This window comes from Rana temporaria, chromosome 5, assembly GCF_905171775.1.
Source record: "Rana temporaria chromosome 5, aRanTem1.1, whole genome shotgun sequence".
Lineage (NCBI taxonomy): Eukaryota > Metazoa > Chordata > Amphibia > Anura > Ranidae > Rana > Rana temporaria.
The window spans coordinates 312,083,613-312,105,209 of record NC_053493.1 but is presented as its reverse complement, the minus strand read 5'-3'; the positions used below and the strand labels follow the sequence as shown (position 1 = coordinate 312,105,209).

The 21,597-nt window shown below is 41.5% G+C and overlaps 1 protein-coding gene across 1 annotated transcript in view; it reads left to right on the top strand.

Moving 5' to 3' along the window:
- Positions 1 to 21,597, top strand: part of CCDC178 (coiled-coil domain containing 178) — a 384,864-nt gene that overhangs the window by 59,826 nt on the left and 303,441 nt on the right. The window contains exon 9 of the mRNA XM_040354128.1: positions 6,378 to 6,531. Coding sequence (XP_040210062.1) covers positions 6,378 to 6,531 — 154 coding nt within the window. The remainder of the gene's footprint in view (positions 1 to 6,377; positions 6,532 to 21,597) is intronic.

Sequence of the window (21,597 nt, the reverse complement as noted above, 5' to 3'; positions counted from 1 at the left end):
AAATAAGTATACATGTGCAATGCCAATGGGATTACGCGTTTCACAGCGTCAGCTGTTTCTTCAGATCCATGGATCTGAAGAAACAGCTGACGCTATGAAACGCGTAATCCCATTGGCTGGCCTGGACTCCCACGTCACTTCCGGTGCGACGGCGGGACGCTGCGCTCCACGGTGAAGCGCACGCCGAATCTCTGTGGCCTTTCTGGTGTTCCTATCTCCGGACATCGAATATCATCAGTCTGCTGCTGCCCGTGATTTGGACACCCGCTAGTTGAGATCACCGAATGACTCCAGGCACGCATCTGACCACCGATTATCTGCATCTCTCCATTCCGGTTCTGTGCCTACTATCTACTTCTGTTTGTGAGTAGGCATTGCACATGTATACTTATTTTATTTGTATCCTTCATTGAATTTGGGCTTATTGCACGTAGATTGGCACATCTTGTCCCTTCTTCTTTGAATCTTTCAGAGCATCGCTTCTGCTTTAGGTGCTGCTGCCAAGTGTCCCTTACAGCCAGTTATATTATTTTAATCCAGGACTTTCATGGACATTATCTTTTTTATTTGGACTTTTTTATTAGACTCTTATATACCTCAGCCCATTGTGTTTGCTCTATTGGATCATGCGCCACATATCCTCTCTTTTCTTGCATATAGACCTCTGCCACAGGCCTGACTCAGGGCCTCTGCCACAGGCTGGACAATTTAGGATTTGTGAAATCAGTTTGAGCAAATCCTCCTAGTTAGTTCAATCAATGTCACCAACTGACAGCTTGAGCATACCTGTCATACAGTATGGTGACCAGATCCCCGATGGTTCGTCCAGGCCTCCCGGACAACCTCTGGTTCTAGGTTCTCCCGAGCAAAATCCCCATCGCACAGAACCCGGCCTAGGATCCCCTCAGCAGAAGGTTAGGACCCAGCAAGTCACTGGAGCCCCCCTCAACGCTAAGGTGAGGCTCTGCATGATGCACGACCTCAGCATGGCAAGACGCGGTGGCGGGGCCCATGGATGCGCGCACCCTGAAGGTGGGTACCGCACCTGGAACTCGGGAGGGGTATACCCATCTGTGTCATTGGCAAGATTTTCTTTCACTTCCTTTTCCATTGCCAAAACAAGAAGTGAGATAACATCTCTCCAAAGTGAGGGAAGTCTCTGGTAGCCAGCAGGAGGGATATGAGCTATGTCAAAAGCTTGCATCTTTAATGACTTAACTAAACCAATAAAGAGTATCACTTAAACCATCAAAAACTTAACACAGTACAATACTCTACAGTACTACTGCTACTTGTTCATGGCAAGATAGAGACTTTTTAGCTAAAGTATTATTGTGATGGGTAATGTTGCCATGCATCCTACTGATTCATGTGACGTGTGTGCCCTTTATCATTTCTATACTGTCCAGACGTAGCTACCATTTTTTTCATTTCTTTGCAATGTGACCTAACGCCTTCGCGCTGACCATAAGCAAATTTGCGTTCATGGCTTGCAGGCATCACCCCGGTACCATTTTTTTAGAGCCAGCGGTTAGCTTTTAAGTGATAACAACCAATGCAGCTAAAAGCCGCTTGGCTGTTATCCTAAAGGAGCGGGAGGGAATATCACCACCTCTCGTCGCCTTCCGCCACTCTTCCCGGGCCTCCCGTCCCACCAGGAGCTCCGAGCCACCACCCGGCGCGTCCGCCGCCTAGGCTGAGACCGTCCGGATTCAACCTTGATCGGGTCTCCAATGTAAAATCCCGGAAGCGACCGCACAACATCACTTCCGGTTCACTCGGCTGACGATGGCGCTGATTTAAAAAAAGACAGTATTCAGAATCACTGATTTTGACGATCTGAATACTTTCGCAAACGAGGGACTTGGGGTCTTTACCACAAGCAATAATGGAAACTCAGACAATTCGTTCCACAACCATTTATTCATAAGTCCTTCAGTTTATAGTCCATACAAAAAGATTCTAGCAATGTGATGGGTTGCGTAACCATAAAATGTCTATCCACAAATGGAAGCCTCCACAAGGGGATTAGAAGCAAACTCCAGCAGGAGCTACAGAATATGAAAGAGAAGAGAGGCGACTCTAACTGTAGCAAGATGGTTACATTTAATGAAGGTACAACATTTAGCAACTCACATGGTTGATGGTTAAAAGAGGCACATAGCACAGGCATCCGGGGTAAAGCTGTCCACATAGAGCATCCCCCGCCCCGCCGGCTCTTACTGCTGTTAGTCTGCAATTGTGACCGGGAAGACTACCCTGCAGTAGAACGATCTGAAAGCGAGGCTTGAACCGCTGGAGCGCAGTGTGGAATGGATGACGTCAATGGCAGTGAGGAGAATGGTCTACGTGGACAGCTTTACCCCGGATGCCTGTGCCTTGTGCCTCTTTTAACCATCAATTATGTGAGTTGCTAAATGTTGTACCTTTATTGAATGTAACCATGTAACTACATTTAGAGGAGCCTCTCATCTCTTCTATAGTCAGTTGTGACATGACTCTACTCTTATATCAAGACGTCGCTTGTATATCAAGTCTAAATGTATTAAAATATTTAGCTTGTCTTGCAAAACACTTTCAAACCAAGTTACTCTCAATCCAAGGTTTTACTGTATACAGATGTAGACATTCTGCCTGCAACAGTCAAAAAATGGTACAGTAGCTTGGATCAATTATGAATGATTGTCAGCAGACCTTGCTTAAACAAGATAAGGGAGTTTTTTGGTACAGGATAGGGAAGATTTGGTCCTGATTTTTTTTTAGCACCTGGCAAGGTAAATGCACATTTTCAGGGTTTCATTTAGGGGTTAGAGTAGGGTTAATTTAGAGATCAGGAACGTGTGGGCATATTTTTGTTAAATGTATTAAAAAAAAGTAGAAGACAAGAATTATATGTGCAAAGCTTGAGTAATGTTGTTTGAAAATAGTTCAAAACGTGTGCTTTTAACTTAGATTTGGGAATGAATGTAATTTCCCCATCAAAACCCAGACACACTGTTAGAAATTTGTTCATTCAAGAAAAAACTTCCGATCCTACTCCTTCGAATCTTCTCATTACTGCAGTTGAAAACGCACATCGATTTGGCTCCACTAATGATTAGAAAATCGAACTAATGTTGTCAAAACAAAACATTTTGAATGAAATTCTAACAGTGTATACCCAGCTTTAGGACCTTACTCTAGTCCCTTACTCTTTAAACATTTGCTAACACAGCCTATTGATCAAGGTCACCGCTTTCCATGTTCAGGAGTAAGATTAGATAAATAGTTCCACATGAGCAATTATCAAAATATACTTCCTTTATACAACTTTGAACTCTTTTAAACCTTTTTTATGTGCTCTTTCAGTACCCAGGATAGCTCTCTTGGGTAACTGTTCCAGTGGTGGACTCAAGGCTCATTTGATTCAGCAAATTGTGTGAAGGAGATCTGAAAAAAACAGCCTATAGCTAGCACCACATGTGGCTCAGGTGTCTTTTATTTATCACGGCTAGCACGGTAATTTTTTTGCAGCACTTTACATATTTATTATACATTCACATCAGTCCCTGCCCTCAAGGAGCTTACAATCTAAGGTCCCTATCTCACATTCTTGCATACATACACATACTAGGGCCAAATTAGACAGGAGACAATTAACCTTCCAACATGTCTTTGGAGTGGGGGAGCAAACCCACACAAGCACAGGGAGAACATGCAAACTCCATAAAGGTAGTGCCATGGTTGGGATTTGAACCAACGACCCTGTTACCGCTATGTGTAAGGGCTTAACCAGCATTGCTTAGTATCTGTTTTTCAACACTTGGGGCATAAGTTATTTCTCGCAAACATGATTGCAACCATGGTTGTTTAACAAGGTACAATGGAACCTCGGATTGCGATTTACGAGCATTTCACAATACAACCTTTTTTTTTCAAAATCCTGACTGGGTTTGCAAGTGTTGTCTCGCAAAACTAGTATGATTCAAGCCTCTGCGGTGTGCAGTACCGCATTTGTCCAGAAGTGCGGGAGCAACGGCCACACTGAGGCCTCGTACACACGGCCGAGGAACTCGACGTGCCAAACACATCGAGTTCCTCGGCCAGTTCAGCCCTGAAGCCGCCGAGGAGCTCGGCGGGACGAGAGCTCCCATAGAACAACGAGGAAATAGAGAACATGTTCTCTATTTCCTCGCCGAGGTCCTCGTCGGCTTCCTCGGCGGAAAGTGTACACACGGCCGGGTTTCTCGGCAGAATTCAGCCAGAAACTCGGTCGGAAGCTGAATTCTGCCGAGGAAACTGGTCGTGTGTACGGGGCCTTAAAGCCGTTCAGAGCCGTTCGGAAATACTTTGTTCCCGAGTGTTTCCAAGCCTTCTGAGGGTTTCCGACTGCATCTGAACGGTCTCCAAGTATTTCTGAGTCTCTCTGGTGCCCCCCCACCTATGGCCACATGCGGTATTGCATACAATAGAAGTCAATGCAGAACGAATTATCTTTGTTTCCATTGGCCCGGATTCAAAGAGATCTGCGCATTATTTACGGAGGCGCAGGGCAACGATTTTGCCCTGCGCCCCCGCAAATTTGCTCTGCTGCCCTTGATTCACGGAGCAGAAGCTCCGTGAATTGCGCGGGCGCGCCGGCAAAATTGCCCAGCGCTAGAGCACGCAATTTAAATGATCCCGTAGGGGGCGGGAATCATTTAAATTAGGCGCGCTCCCGCGCCGAGCGTAGAGCGCATGCTCCGTCGGGAAACTTTCCCGACGTGCATTGCGGCAAATGACGTCGCAAGGACGTCATTTGCTTCCAAGTGAACGTGAATGGCGTCCAGCGCCATTCACGAATCACTTACGCAAACAATGTGAAATTCAAATTTCGCGACGCGGGAACGACGGGTATACTTTAGCATTGGCTGCCCCTACTATTAGAAGGGGCAGCCTTACGCTAAACACGCCGTACGGAAACGACGTAACTTGCGTACGCAGGGCTCGCGCAACATTGTGAATCGGTGTTAGTATGCAATTTGCATACTATACACTGAGCACAATGGGAGCGCCCCCTAGCGGTCATCGCAAGAATGCAGCCTAAAATATGCGTGGCATAAGAGCCTTATGCCACGCAGATTTTAGGCTGCAGTCGGCGTTACGATGTTCCTGAATCAGGAGCATTCGTAACGCCAGAGCAAGTAAGCAATTGCGCTGTGTAACCTATGGTTACACAGGCGCAATTGCTTCTTGAATCTGGGCCATTGACTTCTATGAGGAAACTCGTATTGATGTGCGAGTGCTTTGGATTACAAGAATTCTCCTGGAACAGATTATGCTCGTAATCCAAGGTTCCACTGTATATAACATATCTATATTATTTAAGTGATTTTCATCTAATGCCTATCTGATCCCATGAACAAAAATGTAATATGCTTCCAGCAATTCACTTTATCTATGAAGAATTAGTGTGTTGGTAAAGGAAGTGTGTTAGGACTACATAACACTCCCCTCCCCTAAATATCTCAATAGCGTAGGGTAGAGATAGCATTGTTCCCAGTTGTTCATTGTGAACTAATGAATAACAGCAGACACCAAGGGATTGACTAACTAAAGGCAAAACACTGTTACCAAGTGAAGTTGAGACAAATGTGGTGAAGTTCTGCTTACTTCCATCATCCAATCATGTGCATGCAAACATGCTGTTTTTTTTTTTTTTTATAGATTGTGAATTCTTTGTACAGTGAAGCTTCACCACATTTGCTAAGCTCTGGGAAACATTTCCTTGGAGATCACATCTTTTGTTGCAGAATGTGTGTTTGTATTTAGTAAATAAATCCCACAGATGTTAGAAGCTCAGTGAATTTTTGCCAGGATCAATAGGTATTAGTACTTAGCGAATTCATTTAACAAAATGGGGTTGATTTACTAAAACTGGAGAGTGCAAAATCTGGTGCAGCTGTGCATAAAAAACAATAAAAAATAAGCTACACCCCCTTCTACGTACAAGAATCTGTGGTCATGTGATGCGCTGGGTCCTGTGTCTTCTATCTTCTTCGCTGCAGAGGTGGAGACCTTTGCAGTTCAATGTCACTGCCTGGGTGACATGGGCACATCCTAATAAACTATTAAGCAATCGAGTCTTCTATGGTTCCAGGAGACTGCATCAGAGTGATGACATCACAAGTTATAGACTAGGGTTCACCACACAATGATACATTTTGGTTTCTGGAGAATAGTCATGTTTTACACTCTGTCTCGCTTCTGTATATAAAATGACAAATGTAATGGCGCAATTTTTCAATCTTTCTAAAGGACTGAAAGTAAGGTCATTTTGGAGGCACATTCCGGACCATGTATACAGAAGATGGTGCTAAATGTATCTTTTCTGTGTGTTTTTTCCTCTTCATATACAGCGACAATTTGAGCCACTCAGAGACTATATGGGCTAAATGTTCTTCAGACTTAATGGACACTGACAGAAAGATTGAAGAGGGTAAAAAGCTCTACAGTGAGTTAATAACTGAAAAACAGCAGCTTATCGAGAGTGAGAATTCCTGGAGCCAACAAGTAAGTAATTTAATACATTATTTCTTGTCCTTCTAATGTACCATTTATTTATTTTGTTGTTTTTAAATCTTTGGAAGATTCTGTTCTCTAAGGAATACATACTACATACAGTAAATACATATAAATGATAGATAGATAAAAAAAATCAACTTCTCACATAATAAATATTATACCCTTTTGCACTATGGACAAAAGACTATCCACCAATATCCAAACAGTTACACTCTAGTGTATGATCAGCTACTATATATACATAATCCCTTGAATATCAATAAATATTAGTAAATACAGCTCTGAAAAATATAACGGTTATCAATCAGAGCCGGTACACACTGGGGCGACTTGCGATCCGACTCCATGTCGCCTCAAGTCGTCCCAAGTCGCGCTGTAGAGAAAAACAATGGAAGTGAATGGGAGCGGTGTTAATACACACGACTCAAGGCGATCCGACTTCAGAAAAGGTTCCTGTACTACTTCAATCCGACTTGTAGGCGATTTGTACCCATTGATTTCAATGGAAGTCGCCTCCAAGTCTGATCACTGTCTTAACTGAAGCAACTTTCCAGGAAGATAACATACATTTCTCAGGCAAACCTCTCCCAATATGTGTGAGTATGGTCACTTGTAGTCTCCATCAGCATGTTACAGGATGATAACACAACAGTACAATTGAGTTGGCACCCCTAGACAGGAAGTGCTGGAACAAGGACCCTAACTACAGAATCATCAGATGTTCTTAATAAAAGCTACAGATTTAAAATGATTGAAAATAACTTTAAAAATTACATGTGTAAGACTATATCAGGTGTTGGGTTCGGATATACTTTATGGACCAGCTCTCTCCCTCTTGTGATAGTATTTGGGCTTGGTGATTGAAGGTCAGAGCATTGGTGGAAAAGGTCACCAGCTCCCTGGAAGCACTGGGTATTTCCGAGGCTTCTCACAGAGTAGTGAAGCACACCAAAGATAATTATCAGTGATAAGGTAGGGTTGGGCTTTTAAGAGAACATGTCATTTTGGATGAATGAGCAAAGTGACAGATTCTGTTTATGTATTCAGCTTTAATTTAAAAGACTATATGATGATTCTGATTTGTTCAGGCACTTCCTGTTATCCATGTATCCCAGTTGTGCTCTTGCATTGTCGCCCTGTTACATGCAACCCTTTTGAAGACTCCAAGTGGCCATGCTACACACATTTCTCAGACATAGTACATTGTTACATGTATTATGTTATCAGGAATTTTGTCCAGAGAAATAATGTGCAGCTAATCCTGGATCAAGTGAATGTACATAGGAAGTGACTGAAAGAGGTTGGTGGAGATTACTAGCACTAAAACCAGCATATAAAAAAACAATATAGGTGTGACAGCGCTGTAAAAGTGAAATAAACAATTATGGTGATAAAAACTGATAATGCAATAATATGAAAAAAATCCAAAAACATAAAATGAATGAATCCACATTGTGCAAAAAAAAAGAAAACAAAAACAAGCTTGTGTGATGTCTTCAGACAACCTCAATGAACAGAGCGCTCCCACCACCTCAGGCAATGTTCGCTCACCTCCTTTAAACGGCCCTGCAAGGGGTCAAACGCGCCTTTTCCCCTGTGCAAACATTCCCTCCCAGGGATCGTCAGAGAATCTTGGTGGCTCAATGGATGAAAATAATCAAAAGCAGGTAGGTACTCATGCCATTATGCTGCTTCAAGCTTTAAATCCACAATGACTACCGGTAAGTTCAGCTACACATTAAAAAAAAAAAAAACATGAGTAAGTGCCTCCTATCGTGCAGTATCCAAGGGAGTTAAAAATGAAACCACTCCACCCCAGCTAGCATTGAACTCACATTTAATTAGATTTTAAAAGCATTACAAATTACATGATAGTCTCATTCAGTAGTAGTAGTCCACTGCCAGGCTCCACCTTTACTAGTTTCACCACCTCCCACATGGCTTCATCTGGAGGAATGGAGGAAAACCAGCATATAATCTCTGAATTCTTGTACTGGCCTAAAGTAGAAGCCTGATCACCAAAATCTCATAATCTCATATATTTATTTTTTATTTTTATGTAGTTTCAGTCTTCATCTGTTTCATTTTAAAAAAGTATTGGTGATGGCGCCAGGACTTAGAGGGCAAACTTGAACCAAAAAAAGTGTCAAACCATAAACCACATGCAAATACAGGTAGTGCAGAATTATTCGGTAAGTTGTATTTTTGAGGATACATTTTATTATTGAACAACAACCATGTTCTCAATGAACCCAAAAAACTCATTAATATCAAAGCTGACTATTTTTTTAAGTAGTTTTTTTTTTTTTTTTTTATAGCTATTTTAGGGTGATATCTGTGTGTGCAGGTGACTACTATTACTGTGCATAATTATTAGGCAACTTAACAAAAAAAAAATATTTACCCATTTCAATTAATTATTTTTACCAGTGAAACCAATATAACATCTGAACATTCTCAAATATACATTTCTGACATTCAAAAACAAAACAAAAACAAATAAGTGACCAATATAGCCACCTTTCTTTGCATGGACACTCAAAAGCCTGCCATCCATGGATTCTGTCAGTGTTTTGATCTGTTCACCATCAACATTTCGTGCAGCAGAAACCACAGCCTCCCAGACACTGTTCAGAGAGGTGTACTGTTTTCCCTCCTTGTAAATCTCACATTTGATGATGGACCACAGGTTCTCAATGGGGTTCAGATCAGGTGAACAAGGAGGCCATGTCATTAGTTTTTCTTCTTTTATACCCTTTCTTGCCAGCCACGCTGTGGAGTACTTGGACGCGTGTGATGGAGCATTGTCCTGCATGAAAATCATGTTTTTCTTGAAGGATGCAGACTTCTTCCTGTACCACTGCTTGAAGAAGGTGTCTTCCAGAATCTGGCAGTAGGACTGGGAGTTGAGCTTGACTCCATCCTCAACCCGAAAACGCCCCACAAGCTCATCTTTGATGATACCAGCCCAAACCAGTACTACACCTCCACCTTGCTGGCGTCTGAGTAGGACAGGAGCTCTCTGCCCTTTACCAATCCAGCCACGGGCCCATCCATCTGGCCCATCAAGACTCACTCTCATTTCAGCAGTCCATAAAACCTTAGAAAAATCATTCTTGAGATATTTCTTGGCCCAGTCTTGACGTTACAGCTTGTGTGTCTTGTTCAGTGGTCGTCGTCTTTCAGCCTTTCTTACCTTGGCCATGTCTCTGAGTATTGCACACCTTGTGCTTTTGGGCACTCCAGTGATGTTGCAGCTCTGAAATATGGCCAAACTGGTGGCAAGTGGCATCTTGGCAGCGTCACGCTTGACTTTTCTCAGTTCATGGGCAGTTATTTTGCGCCTTGGTTTTTCTAAAAGGGTCTTGCGACCCTGTTGACTATTTTGAATGAAACGCTTGATTGTTCGATGATCACGCTTCAGAAGCTTTGCAATTTTAAGAGTGCTGCATCCCTCTGCAAGATATCCTGTCAAGTCCTTCTTTAGACCCATTTTGACAAAGGAAAGGAAGTTGACTAATAATTCTGCACACCTGATATAGGGTGTTGATGTCATTAGACCACACACCTTCTCATTACAGAGATGTACATCACCTAATATGCTTAATTGGTAGTATGCTTTCGAGCCTATACAGCTTGGAGTAAGACAACATGCATAAAGAGGATGATGTGGTCAAAATACTCATTTGCCTAATAATTCTGCACTCCCTGTATAATGGAAGCAGTTTAACATGGAATATTGTGCCACCAAAAGCGAATAATTCTAGCTCTATAGTGCAATGAAAATTCTAGGGTGGGCAGTACACAGTAGAGACTGCATTGCACTATAGAGTCATAATTATTGTTTTTTGGTGGCACATAACTTTATTTTAGACTGGTTCCTTTTAACAGATGTGTTAGTTCTGGGATTAATTTGATTGTTTTAAATTTGTAGCTTTCATAATAATTATAATGTTTGAATCAAGGTTCATGGTCAGACACTTCCTGTTATAGGGTGACAATGCTTTGTCCTTGCCTCCCAATTATTTTATGTTGTCACCCTGCCACATGTGCTTGCATTTGGGACTACAAGATGTGGTTTCTGGTTGGCATGCACCTGTGAAATATTGACATGTGACTTACTCACGCATCCACAGTGCGTTTTTGACATGTGTTTTTGATGTATTTTCCATTCATCTCAGTGAGGAGCTGCATTTTTGGTGCTGTTTTGAAAAGCGCACTAAAGATGTAGCATGTAGGACTTTGAAAAATGCACTACACTCGCAGCTCAGTATTGTGAACAGTCCCATAGGATTTAAAGGGAAATATTTTAATGACTTTTTGCGATTTTAGCAAGGTAAAAATGCATTAGTGTCAAATAGCCCTTAAAGTGTGGTCAGTTATAGTCTTACCTCTAAGACTCCGAAAAGTTATTGCGTAGTTGCCTGCTGTTACGGGTCTGTTCTTTTTTCCCTCTTTGACCTCTTGATTCAGGAGGGATGTTTTTTCCCTGTAAGGGCTGTTCTGTCAGGCTGTGTTTATTAGTTCATTAGTTCTGTGTTAGGGCTCTATTCTTACAAGCCAGTGCTAGTGCATATCTCTAAATTAAGCTGGGTACACTGTCAGTTTGAACTGTTTGGGCTGAATGAAAAAAAAAACTGACAGATTCCTTCATCTGCACTGTGGATTCAGGAATAATCCCCCCCCCCCCCCCCCGCAAAGGGGCATTTTATTCTGGCAGCAAGGACTGCTGAAACAGCAAAATTTCGATCTGTGTGTACCAAGCTTTAGTCTCTACCTACTTCATCATTTCAATCTTTGTCTCTCTGCTATATATTGCTGTATTTTGCTGTATATTGGTATTTTGCCTGTTCCTTTCTGCCCGCCTGCAGTTACCCAATTAGACAATCCTGTGCTTTGCATGCATTGCATTTCCACTATGCTCCTGCCATCCTGTCCCTTCCAGATACAGCCAGTATTTTTCTTTCTCAGACCTATTTGATAGAGCCAGATATTCTCCTATTCTCTCCTAAGTCTGTCTTCCATAGTTGTCACACTGGATGAATTTGGGGCCGTGCACCTGCACCTGCATGGATGTCAGATTGGGAGCAGCAGCTGCATCCCAATGGACAGCTATGGGACTGCCTACATGGAGTTGCACAGAACTTGTGCATCCCCTGTGGGGTTATACATGGCCCTCACACAGGGCACAGATGCATACACCCCATGTGAACAAGGCCTTTAATTTTCTCAGGAGAAGGTGTTGTGGCTGATGAGGGCAGGCTGCTTCTCATTAACAATACAATGCAATGTTATGCCCTGTACACATGATCGGTTCATCCGATGAAAACGGTCTGATGGATTTTTTCATCAGATATCTGATGAAGCTGACTTTTATCAGTCGTGCCTACACACCATTGGTTAAAAAAACGATCGTTTCAGAATGCGGTGACGTAAAACACAACGACGTGCTGAGAAAAATGAAGTTCAATGCTTCCGAGCATGCGTCGACTTGATTCTGAGCATGCGTGGATTTACCCACAGACGATCGTTTTTTTTTCTATCGGTAAATTAACCATGAGTTAATTTTAAAACAAGTTCCTAGTTTTTTAACCGATGGATAAATAACCGATGGGGCCCACACACGATCGGTTAGTCTGATGAAAACGGTCCATCAGACCATTTTCATCAGACAAACCGATCGTGTGTACGCGGCATTAGCCTATGTGTCCTTACAGAGTTTTGAGGTAGACCCCATAGCCAGTGCAGTCCAGGAGCAGCAGAGTTTTGCCAGAAAAAATTTAACTTGTGTAAAAATGTCCAAATGCATCTAAGCACTAGGCCAATTAAATTAATTAACGCCTGAGCATCAAGCGTTTTTTCTGCCAAAACTCTGCTGCCAGGAGGAAAGGATTCTAGGCGAGTTAGAAAAAGCCCAGTGTGCGTGAGGTCTTATACTCGTGCTAGGATGATTTTAGAAGCATTTTTTGGGTAAATATCCAGGCCAGTCCACTGTCTTCAGGATAGTGCTGCTTTTAAATGCAGTTTTGTTATAGTTATAGCCTTACTTTTTCCCTTCAAATTGGCCTGAGCAATAAAAACATATTTGTTGGAGTCTTTGTCATTTCCCTAATTGCAGAGCTTTATAATGGCTACACATGACTTATTTCAAGCTTAGGAGGGCAGCATACATGCAGTATTCAACTCAAGCCTTCATGTCATATTATACATAGAAATATAATACCTGTAGAATTTATTTATTAAGCATGTTCCTTTATCAACATTCCTTTAATAAAAGTTCCAGGGACTATATAATCTAGGATACTTATGCCACGTACACACAATCAGACATTCCGACAACAAAACCATGGATTTTTTTCCGAGGGATGTTAGCTCAAACTTGTCTTGCATACCCAGGGTCGCACAAATGTTGTTGGAAATTCCGATTGCCAAGAACGCGGTCACATACAACACATATGACGGCACTAGAAAAGGGAAGTTCAACACCAAGTGCACCACCCTTTGGGCTCCTTCTGCTAATCTCATGTTAGTAGAAGTTTGATGAGAGACGATTCATGCTTATATGTCATCTGCTGCTGTTCCCAATCTCTCGGAGTCTCATAGAAATCAGTTTTTCAGAACTCTGTGTGAATATCAGCAGCAAAACAACTTCATTATTCTAGCATTATAAAGAAGAAGAGAATGCGCTTCATTAACCACTTCCATACAGGGCTGTTATACACACATCCATACCAGGCCTATTCTGGCACTTCTCTCCTACATGTACAAATCATAATTTTTTTGCTAGAAAATTACGCAGAACCCCCAAACATTATATATGTTTTTTTAGCAGACACCCTAGGGAATAAAACGACGGTCATTGAAACGTTTTATCTTGCACGGTATTTGCGCAATAATTTTTCAAACGCCTTTTTTTGGGAAAAAAATTGTTCCATGAATTAAAAAAATAACAAAACAGTAAAGTTAGCCCAATTTTTTTGTAAAATATGAAAGATGATGTTACACCGAGTAAATAGATACCTAACATGTCACGCTTTAAAATTGCGCACACTCATGGAATGGCGCCAAACTTCGGTACTTAAAAATCTCCATAGGCAACACTTTAAAATTTTGTACAGGTTACCAGTTTAGATTTACAGAGGAGATCTAGTGCTAAAATTGTTGCTGGCACTCTAACGCACGCGGCGATACCTCACATATGTGGTTTAAACGGCGTTTACATATGTCGGCGGGACTTGCGTGTGCGTTCGCTTCTGCGCGAGAGCTACTGGGGACAGGGGCGTTAAAAAAAAAAAATGTATTTTTTTTTTTTTTACATATTTATTTCTTTTTTTACACTTTTTTTTTATTTTCTTTTTTTTATTATCACTTTTTTTACTATTACAAGGAATGTAAACATCCCTTGTAATAGGAATGTGTGTGACAGGTACTCTTTATGGAGAGATGCTGGGGTCAATAAGACCGCACATCTCTCCTCCAGGCTGAAAAGCATGAAATCGGTGAAAAAAATTCACCGATCTCATGATTACTGTTGCTTAGCAGCCGCAATTGCGGCTTTGTTTACTTACGGGGACCCGGCCGTGACGTCATCACATCCCGCCTGGGTCCTCCGACGGTCATAGAGATGACTGGTGACCATCTGGTCACCAGTCATCTCTATGCTTCCTGCCAGCGCCGGACGATTCGATCTCCGGGCCCCCGATGGCACAGGAGAGCCCGGAGAAGCACCTGATGGCGGCGGGAGGGGGGGATGTCCCCTCCCGCTGCCTGTAAGAGCGATCTAGTGGCGGAATCGCCGGCAGAAGAGAAGGATATCTGAATGATGCCTCTAGCTGCAGGCATCATTCAGATATCCCCCCACAAAGCCCAGGATGTCATATGACGTCCACCCGGATTGTTAGAGGTCCTTTGTGGACGTCATTTTACAATGGGCTGGTATGGATGTGGTTAAGAGATTTAAAGATTTGCAGCGTTACGAGCGCTAGTTTTACCTGACTGAGCGATTCCGTCTCGTACTTGATTCAGAGCATGCGTGGAATTTTGTGTATCGGAATTGTCTACACGCGCTCGTGATTTATGAGATCGGATTTTGTTGTCGGAAAATTTGAGATCCAGTTCTCAAATTTCTGTTGTCGGAATTTTCCGACAGCAAATGTCCAATGGAGCCTACATACGGTTGGAATTTTCGACAACAAGCTCCCATCGAACATTTGTTGTTGGAAATTCCGAGCGTGTGTACGCGGCATTACAGAGACACTAGGGCATACTTTATCATGATTATACCCTTTTCTTTTGGGACTAGAAAAAAAAATGTGTGTACGCTTAGTATGTGCTTTGTCTGATGTCCTGTTTGTTGAAGTGATATTGTCTAAGTGTGAAATGTTTCATGTAAATTCAGTCCTGCAGTCTGTTGTGAAAGTGGGAATCAGAATGACTGCAGACTACTAATTTAAGTGCATAGCTCAACGGAATTAACTTCCTTTCAAGCATTAAATTTGAGTTTTGGATTGATAATTTCATATTAGCTGTAAATAAATATAAATTTTGTTCTGCGTTTCTACAGACTTGTTGAAATAACATTAACTTTGTAAAGGAAAAGACCCATGGTTAATTTAGTTTGTCCTCCCATCATATGGTGGATAGTGTTCTAGTTGAAGAACATTTATATTAATGCAGTTTTTTAACGGTTTATGGCAAAGGACCAAAAAGTTCTAGCGAGACTTTCCCAGTCATCCTTAGTTTGTATTTATAAAAAAATCTCATATGGAAATGTAAACATGGAAGAATAATTCTTTGCTGAAGGTAAAATTGCTAATCATGGTAGGAGAAATGTGTTTTCTGATATACTAATAACCAAAATCCGTCATCCTCACACATCATCTCTTAACACTTTTGTTTCCAAGACTTCTGCTGTGCTACTTCTCTTTCCTAGAATGCAGGTACAACATTCGCTATGTATAGTACCGTGCAACATTCAAAAATGTAGAAATACCATGTCAAAGGATTACAAAACAGTATAGAGATTTCAGCCCCAAAAATTCATATTTATTCACAATCACTCAGCTAATGATCGCAGAGTACATTCCCCATCAGTATGGTCTCCAGAATAAAAAAAAGCAACACACAGCAAGTAGGCATGTGCATTTCGTTTCGTTCCGAATCGAAATTCGGACAAATTTTTCATTATTCGGACATTCGGGTGCATACGAATTCCCGAATTGCAATATTAATGAATTTACCGAATCCGAACGAACGTTTTCGATTCCGAATCGAAAACCCGCGGACGAAATTCGATCGGAATTCGATTTTTTTTTTTTTTCGAATTCCGATCAAATTTCGTCCGCGGGTTTTCGATTTGGAATTCGATTTTTTTTTTTTCGAATTCCGATCGAATTTCGAAATTATATTCGAAAATAGACTATTTGTTGTCGAAATACTTTCGAATTCGACCGGATTTTTAGAAATTCGGTCGAAAACAAACGAATTCCGAAAACGGTCGAAATATTTTCGGATTCGACCTGATTTTTCGAAATTCGGTCGAAAACGAACGAGTTCCGAAAACAAATTTAACACATGTAACGAACCTAACTTAACGAAATTAATTAAATAACGAATTAAAACGAAACAAAATTTTCCCTTTTGCACATGCCTAACAGCAAGTCTTTTTCTGAATCACCTTACAGCAGACCCACTATCACCCCTACTCATTTACATTCCACAGGAACAAGGCACATTTTATATTATAATATTTAGGCCACATACACATCCATCCCCTGGCCAAGTAACAAACCATCATAGCAAATGCTTCTTCTATATACAGTACTAAATTGGCCTCAACAACACTACACAGAATACAATAGAACGCCATTTTTAAAACTCATGCTCCATGACAACCCTTTCCAAGGAAATTAACCTAGAAGAAACCTGCACAGGTTGCTTCTCTGATTTATTTACAAGTATAATAAAAGCAATCCCATTAAATTACAATGTAAATTACCCACATCTTTTCCTAGAAGAACATCTGCTGGTAAACCTTGCATCACCCCCACCCCATTTCTATAATTCAAGTCTACTTTTGCAATATGTGTACACCTTTGAATTCCACCAGCAAGTTCATTTATAATTCCTGGGCCTCTCTGAATGGCTTCAGATCTAACAAAACAGGGGTTCAGATTTTAATGGAAAGGCTCCACTGTCTTCAAAACCTAGCACTGTTCTTCCAGTAATCCTTATGTTACATGTGAGGTTTTATCACCTTAGAATGGTGAGGTACAAGAGAGCGAAGTCTCCAGATGAATTTCTGCTTGATTGGACCCAGGATAATGTGGTGAAGAAATAATTTCTATATGTGTTGTATACTGGGCACCTAAATGTGGCTGCTAAGTTGGCTTTGGCTGATTGATGAGTGGACTCCACACATCCTCGTAGAAATACATACCGACTTGGGCTCTACAGGATGCCTAGGGAGTTGGGTGAATGTTTGTCTTATTTGAGCAAGGCCTTTACATGCTGGATAGGGCTTTGTAGCACGCATTGAACCTTCTATGACTGCTAGAGTGATGATATAATTGTATTTGACCAATTTGGCCACAAGTATAGCATGTATTATGTGCAGGTTTTGAGGCTTTTTCTCGCATATGAGGATCAGGCAGTGTATCCCCAGATTGAACAACACTTTTATTTGTGATGGTAAGAGGACATTGACTTTGTGAGGGGAATTGTCTATAAGTTTTTGAAATGAGATCCAATAGACAAAGGTTTATCTGCCAAACAGGATATGGACTTGATCTGTTGCTGACTTCTAATCTTTAACCCACTCATGTGTCACTGCAGGGCAGTTGCTATAAAATTGTTCAGAAAAGCCTGGAGTATATCATCAACATTATAGCTTGCTCTCCTTTCAACCAAGCCAGGAACATCTTGTTAGCATAACTTTTATGCTCCAATGTATTGCATGTCTCTAAACTGGGCAATGTAGGTCTCTGAAATGTCTGAATATTATGAAAGTATTAATTCACAACATAGGTGAAGTACAGTACAGACTAAAAAAGGGAGTAGGTAGATGGAGAAGAGAGGGAATAAGGGGGTAAGTGAATTGAAGTCACAAGTTTCAATAATGGTATCTAGTTTTCAAAAAGAAAAAGAGACAAAGTTGCTCTTGCCTCCTTTTTGTTTTGCACCAGTTTTGATCGACCCAGATCAGTGCAAGACACTGCATCTTGGATTATATACAAGTGTACCTGTGTGTGCTTTTGTTTGTTTAACCAAGTTTAAAAAAACAAAAAAACTAAATTTTTGTGGAAGGGAAAGGCCTTAGGATTAGACCGACTTCAGAAGGTGGGGGACAACTTAGCACTTTAAATAATCCAGTTTAGCTCATGGTGTATACTACCATACTGATTATCTTTAGTTGACTTTATAGCATAACATGTATCCTTTAACAATGGAGCACCCTGCTGTGGGGCTCTGGACCAGAAAAACAATAAGTTCATTGTTGGACCAGCTTTCTAAATTCCTACAACCCTGGTTAAGACACAAATGGATGACACCCCAATCCACCACAACATAACTGCACCTCTAAGTCTTTAGCACCATGGGCAACCAAACAATTTGATAGCATTGGGCGGGTTGATTAAAAGTACCTAAACGGCATTGCTAATTGCATAAAAACTACAATATATGAATTTTCACTGACATTGTTATACATTTCATTGGATTGTCTGATTCTATGTTAGCTAGCTGTGGTATAATACTGTAAAGCTGGGACAATTAAATTAAAATTAATTTGCCATTTAAATTCATGCTACTATTGCCAAGTAATCAGCATGTTTTTACACCTTCTGTTCTAATCTTCAGTCCCATACCACAAAGTATCTTACGTTATTGGCGTTGATTTACTAAAGGCATATAGGCTGTTCACTTTGCAAAATAAGTTGTACTCTGCAGGGGAATTTTCCCCAGAGCTTAGAGAATGAGGTAACGCTCTGCTGACTTTCACCATCCAATCATATTCAAGCAAAAATGCTGTTTTTCTTATTTTGTTGCATGTGATTGGGTATTCTTTGCAAAGTAAAAATTTACTGCATTCTTTAACTGCTTGCCGACCACCTCTCGTAGGAGTATGGCAGCAGGAAGGCTTTCCTGCGCTGGATAATGTATCTAGTATGTGATCCAGCACTTCCCGGGAAGGGGGCGCACGCACACAGCCACCATGCCAGCTGTGCGTTCACTAGTCACAGCACTAGCCAGTCAGCGGGTCCCGGACAATGATTAACCACTGGCACCCACTGATTAGTGAAGATGATGACAGGACAGAGCTCTGTGAATATAAACAATGTAGAGCACTGTCCTGTCTTCCCTTTCTGTGGCAGAGAGGCAAGCATTGCATTCAGCAAGCCAGTGCTCCCAACCCTGCGCCAGCGTGGCGTGGGTTTCAAAGGCGCGCGTCGGTGTAGGTGGAAGTGGGCGTGAACCCATGCAAATGAGGCGTGACCCCATGCAAATGATGGGCCGAGCGCCAGACAGGTACGTATCACGAACTGTGCATGCGCTGTGACGTGGACGCATACACCGCACCCCTCTGCGCCGGCTCACAACCACGCCAGCACAACTGCCTAAGCTACGTCGGATCACCACGTACGCCGTGAACATAACGTACGCCCAGCCAGACACACATCCAACGCACAATACGCCGACTTGTGTTCCCTGGTGCAGACCTGTTGCCGGGTTGCACCTCATGTATGGGGAATAACTTTACGCCGGACGTACAACTTACGCGCATCTCGCGTAGCATGAGCCGGGCACCCGCACGTTTATGAATCGCCGTATTTGCCTCATTTGCATGTTTTGAATGCGTCCAGCCCATATGTGCGCCCACCCTACGCCGGCGTGTGCAAGCTACGTCGGCGGGGTGTAGCCTGTTTTTGGGCGCGTGTTGGTTTGTGGGTCTGGCGCGCACATACGCCGGCGCACATTTGCACTTACGACGGCGCAACGTGCTATACGTCGGCGTAAGTGCTTTGTGAATCTGGGCCTATAACTTTTGCAAAACCAATCAATATTTTCTTATTTGGATTTTTGACCACAGATATGTAGCAGAATACATATTGATCTAAGTTTATGAATACATTTTTTTATTAGATATGTTTTATAGCAGAAAGTAAATGAAATTATTTTTTTTTTTTTTTTAATTTTCAAAATTACATTACTGTATGAAATCATTTCACCTCCCTTTTGTCCCTAGTGCTTTGTCCAGTGCCCTGCATGCACTTTTATATTATATATATACTGTTCTTTCTGCCTGGAAACTTGAGATTGTCCATAGCAACCAAAAAGTGTCCCTTTACCTCAAAAGTGGTTTTAGAACAGCTAGAAAACAGTGATAATAAATTAGAACACTTGCAGAATTGAGCGATAGTGAATCGTGGGGAAATTCATTTTATTATTATTATATTATTATTTTTTATAATTATTTAAAGTTATTTATTATATTATCATTTCAAACTTTATCATACCGGGATGTCTACTAGACTCTTGTTTGGACAGATTTAAGTGAGTTATTACTAAGAATTACAGGCCTACAATATAAAAGGCAACATTTCTATTGAATACAATTGTACCGCTTTGAGTCGCAAAAATCTGACATAATCATACCGCCAGAGTGTCTACAGTGATTGTAAAGTCTTGTTTTTATTTTTTTTAAATAACAAACTTTTCATACTTACCTCCACTGTGCAGCTTCTTTTGCACAGAGTGGCCCCGATTCTCCTCTTCTGGGGTCCCTCTGCGGTTCTTGCAGCTCCTACCCACATCAGATAACCCCCCTTGGAGAAGCACTCTCCCGGGGGGTTACCTTGCGGGCATGCTCCCGAGTCCAGCATTTGCATCCATAGACACGAATGCTGGACTCGGCCCTGCCCCCAGCCTCCCGCGTCACTGGATTTGATTGACAGCAGTGGGAGCCAATGGCTGCGCTGCTATCAATCTATCTAATCATCAGCCGGGACATCGCGTCTCCGCCGAGGGAAATTCGGGGCTCAGGTAAGTAAAAATAGGGGGGCCAGTCACTGACAAAAGTTTTTTCACCTTAATTCATAGGATGCATTAAGGTGAAAAACACAAGAGTTTAAGGCCCCTTTAATAATATAAAATATGTTCTTTTATATTGTTAAAGGATATCTTTAATAATATAGCTGCAACAACTAATCAATAAAAATCAACTATGAGAATCGTTGTCAACGATTCTCATTATCGATTAGTTGTTGCATTTTGTTTTAAAAGACAAATGGCTGCAATCAGCAAACGCATGTCTTTTAAATGATAGAAACTTGATTTGCATTTATATCGGCTCCTACAGCTGAATGACAGGAGTGAAATTGCTAGCAATGTCACTATCAGCCTTCAAGTACACATGGGGGACCAGTGTGATCCCCAATATTATATGATCAATATAAGCAGTAATATAACATATACAAAATCGGCCAGCAGTTGTTTATTATAATATATACAAAAGCAGCAGCCTTGTAATATAATATACAAAAGCAGCAGTCTTTTAATAAATATATATATATAAAGTTATAATAAAAGACTGCTGTTTTTGTTATTATATTAAAAGACTGCTGTTTTTGTTATTATATTAAAAGACCACTTTTTTTGTATATATTATAATAAAAGACTGCTGCTTTTGTATATTATATTAAAAGACTGCTGCATTTGCATGTGTGTATATATATATATATATATATATATTGGGGATCACATTGGTCCCCGACCCATCTCTTCTCTCCTCTTTCGTCCTTACATTCTTCTCTTCTCAGCTTTGTGTAGGGAGGGACTGCTGCCCGCTTTGTTGTGTTGGTGGGACTGGGAGAAGGAAATGACGCAAGTCCGTGCCTCACCTATTGACTGGAAGTGCTGCCTGGCAAGCACCTGTCCTGGACTCCTGGCACTTCTGGGAGCCTCTGGCTATTCGGGACCTGGATTGGCAGAGAGTGTCCCGAAGACCATCAACCAATCCAGGTTGCGCTCCAATTCACACACAGTGACATTCAGCAG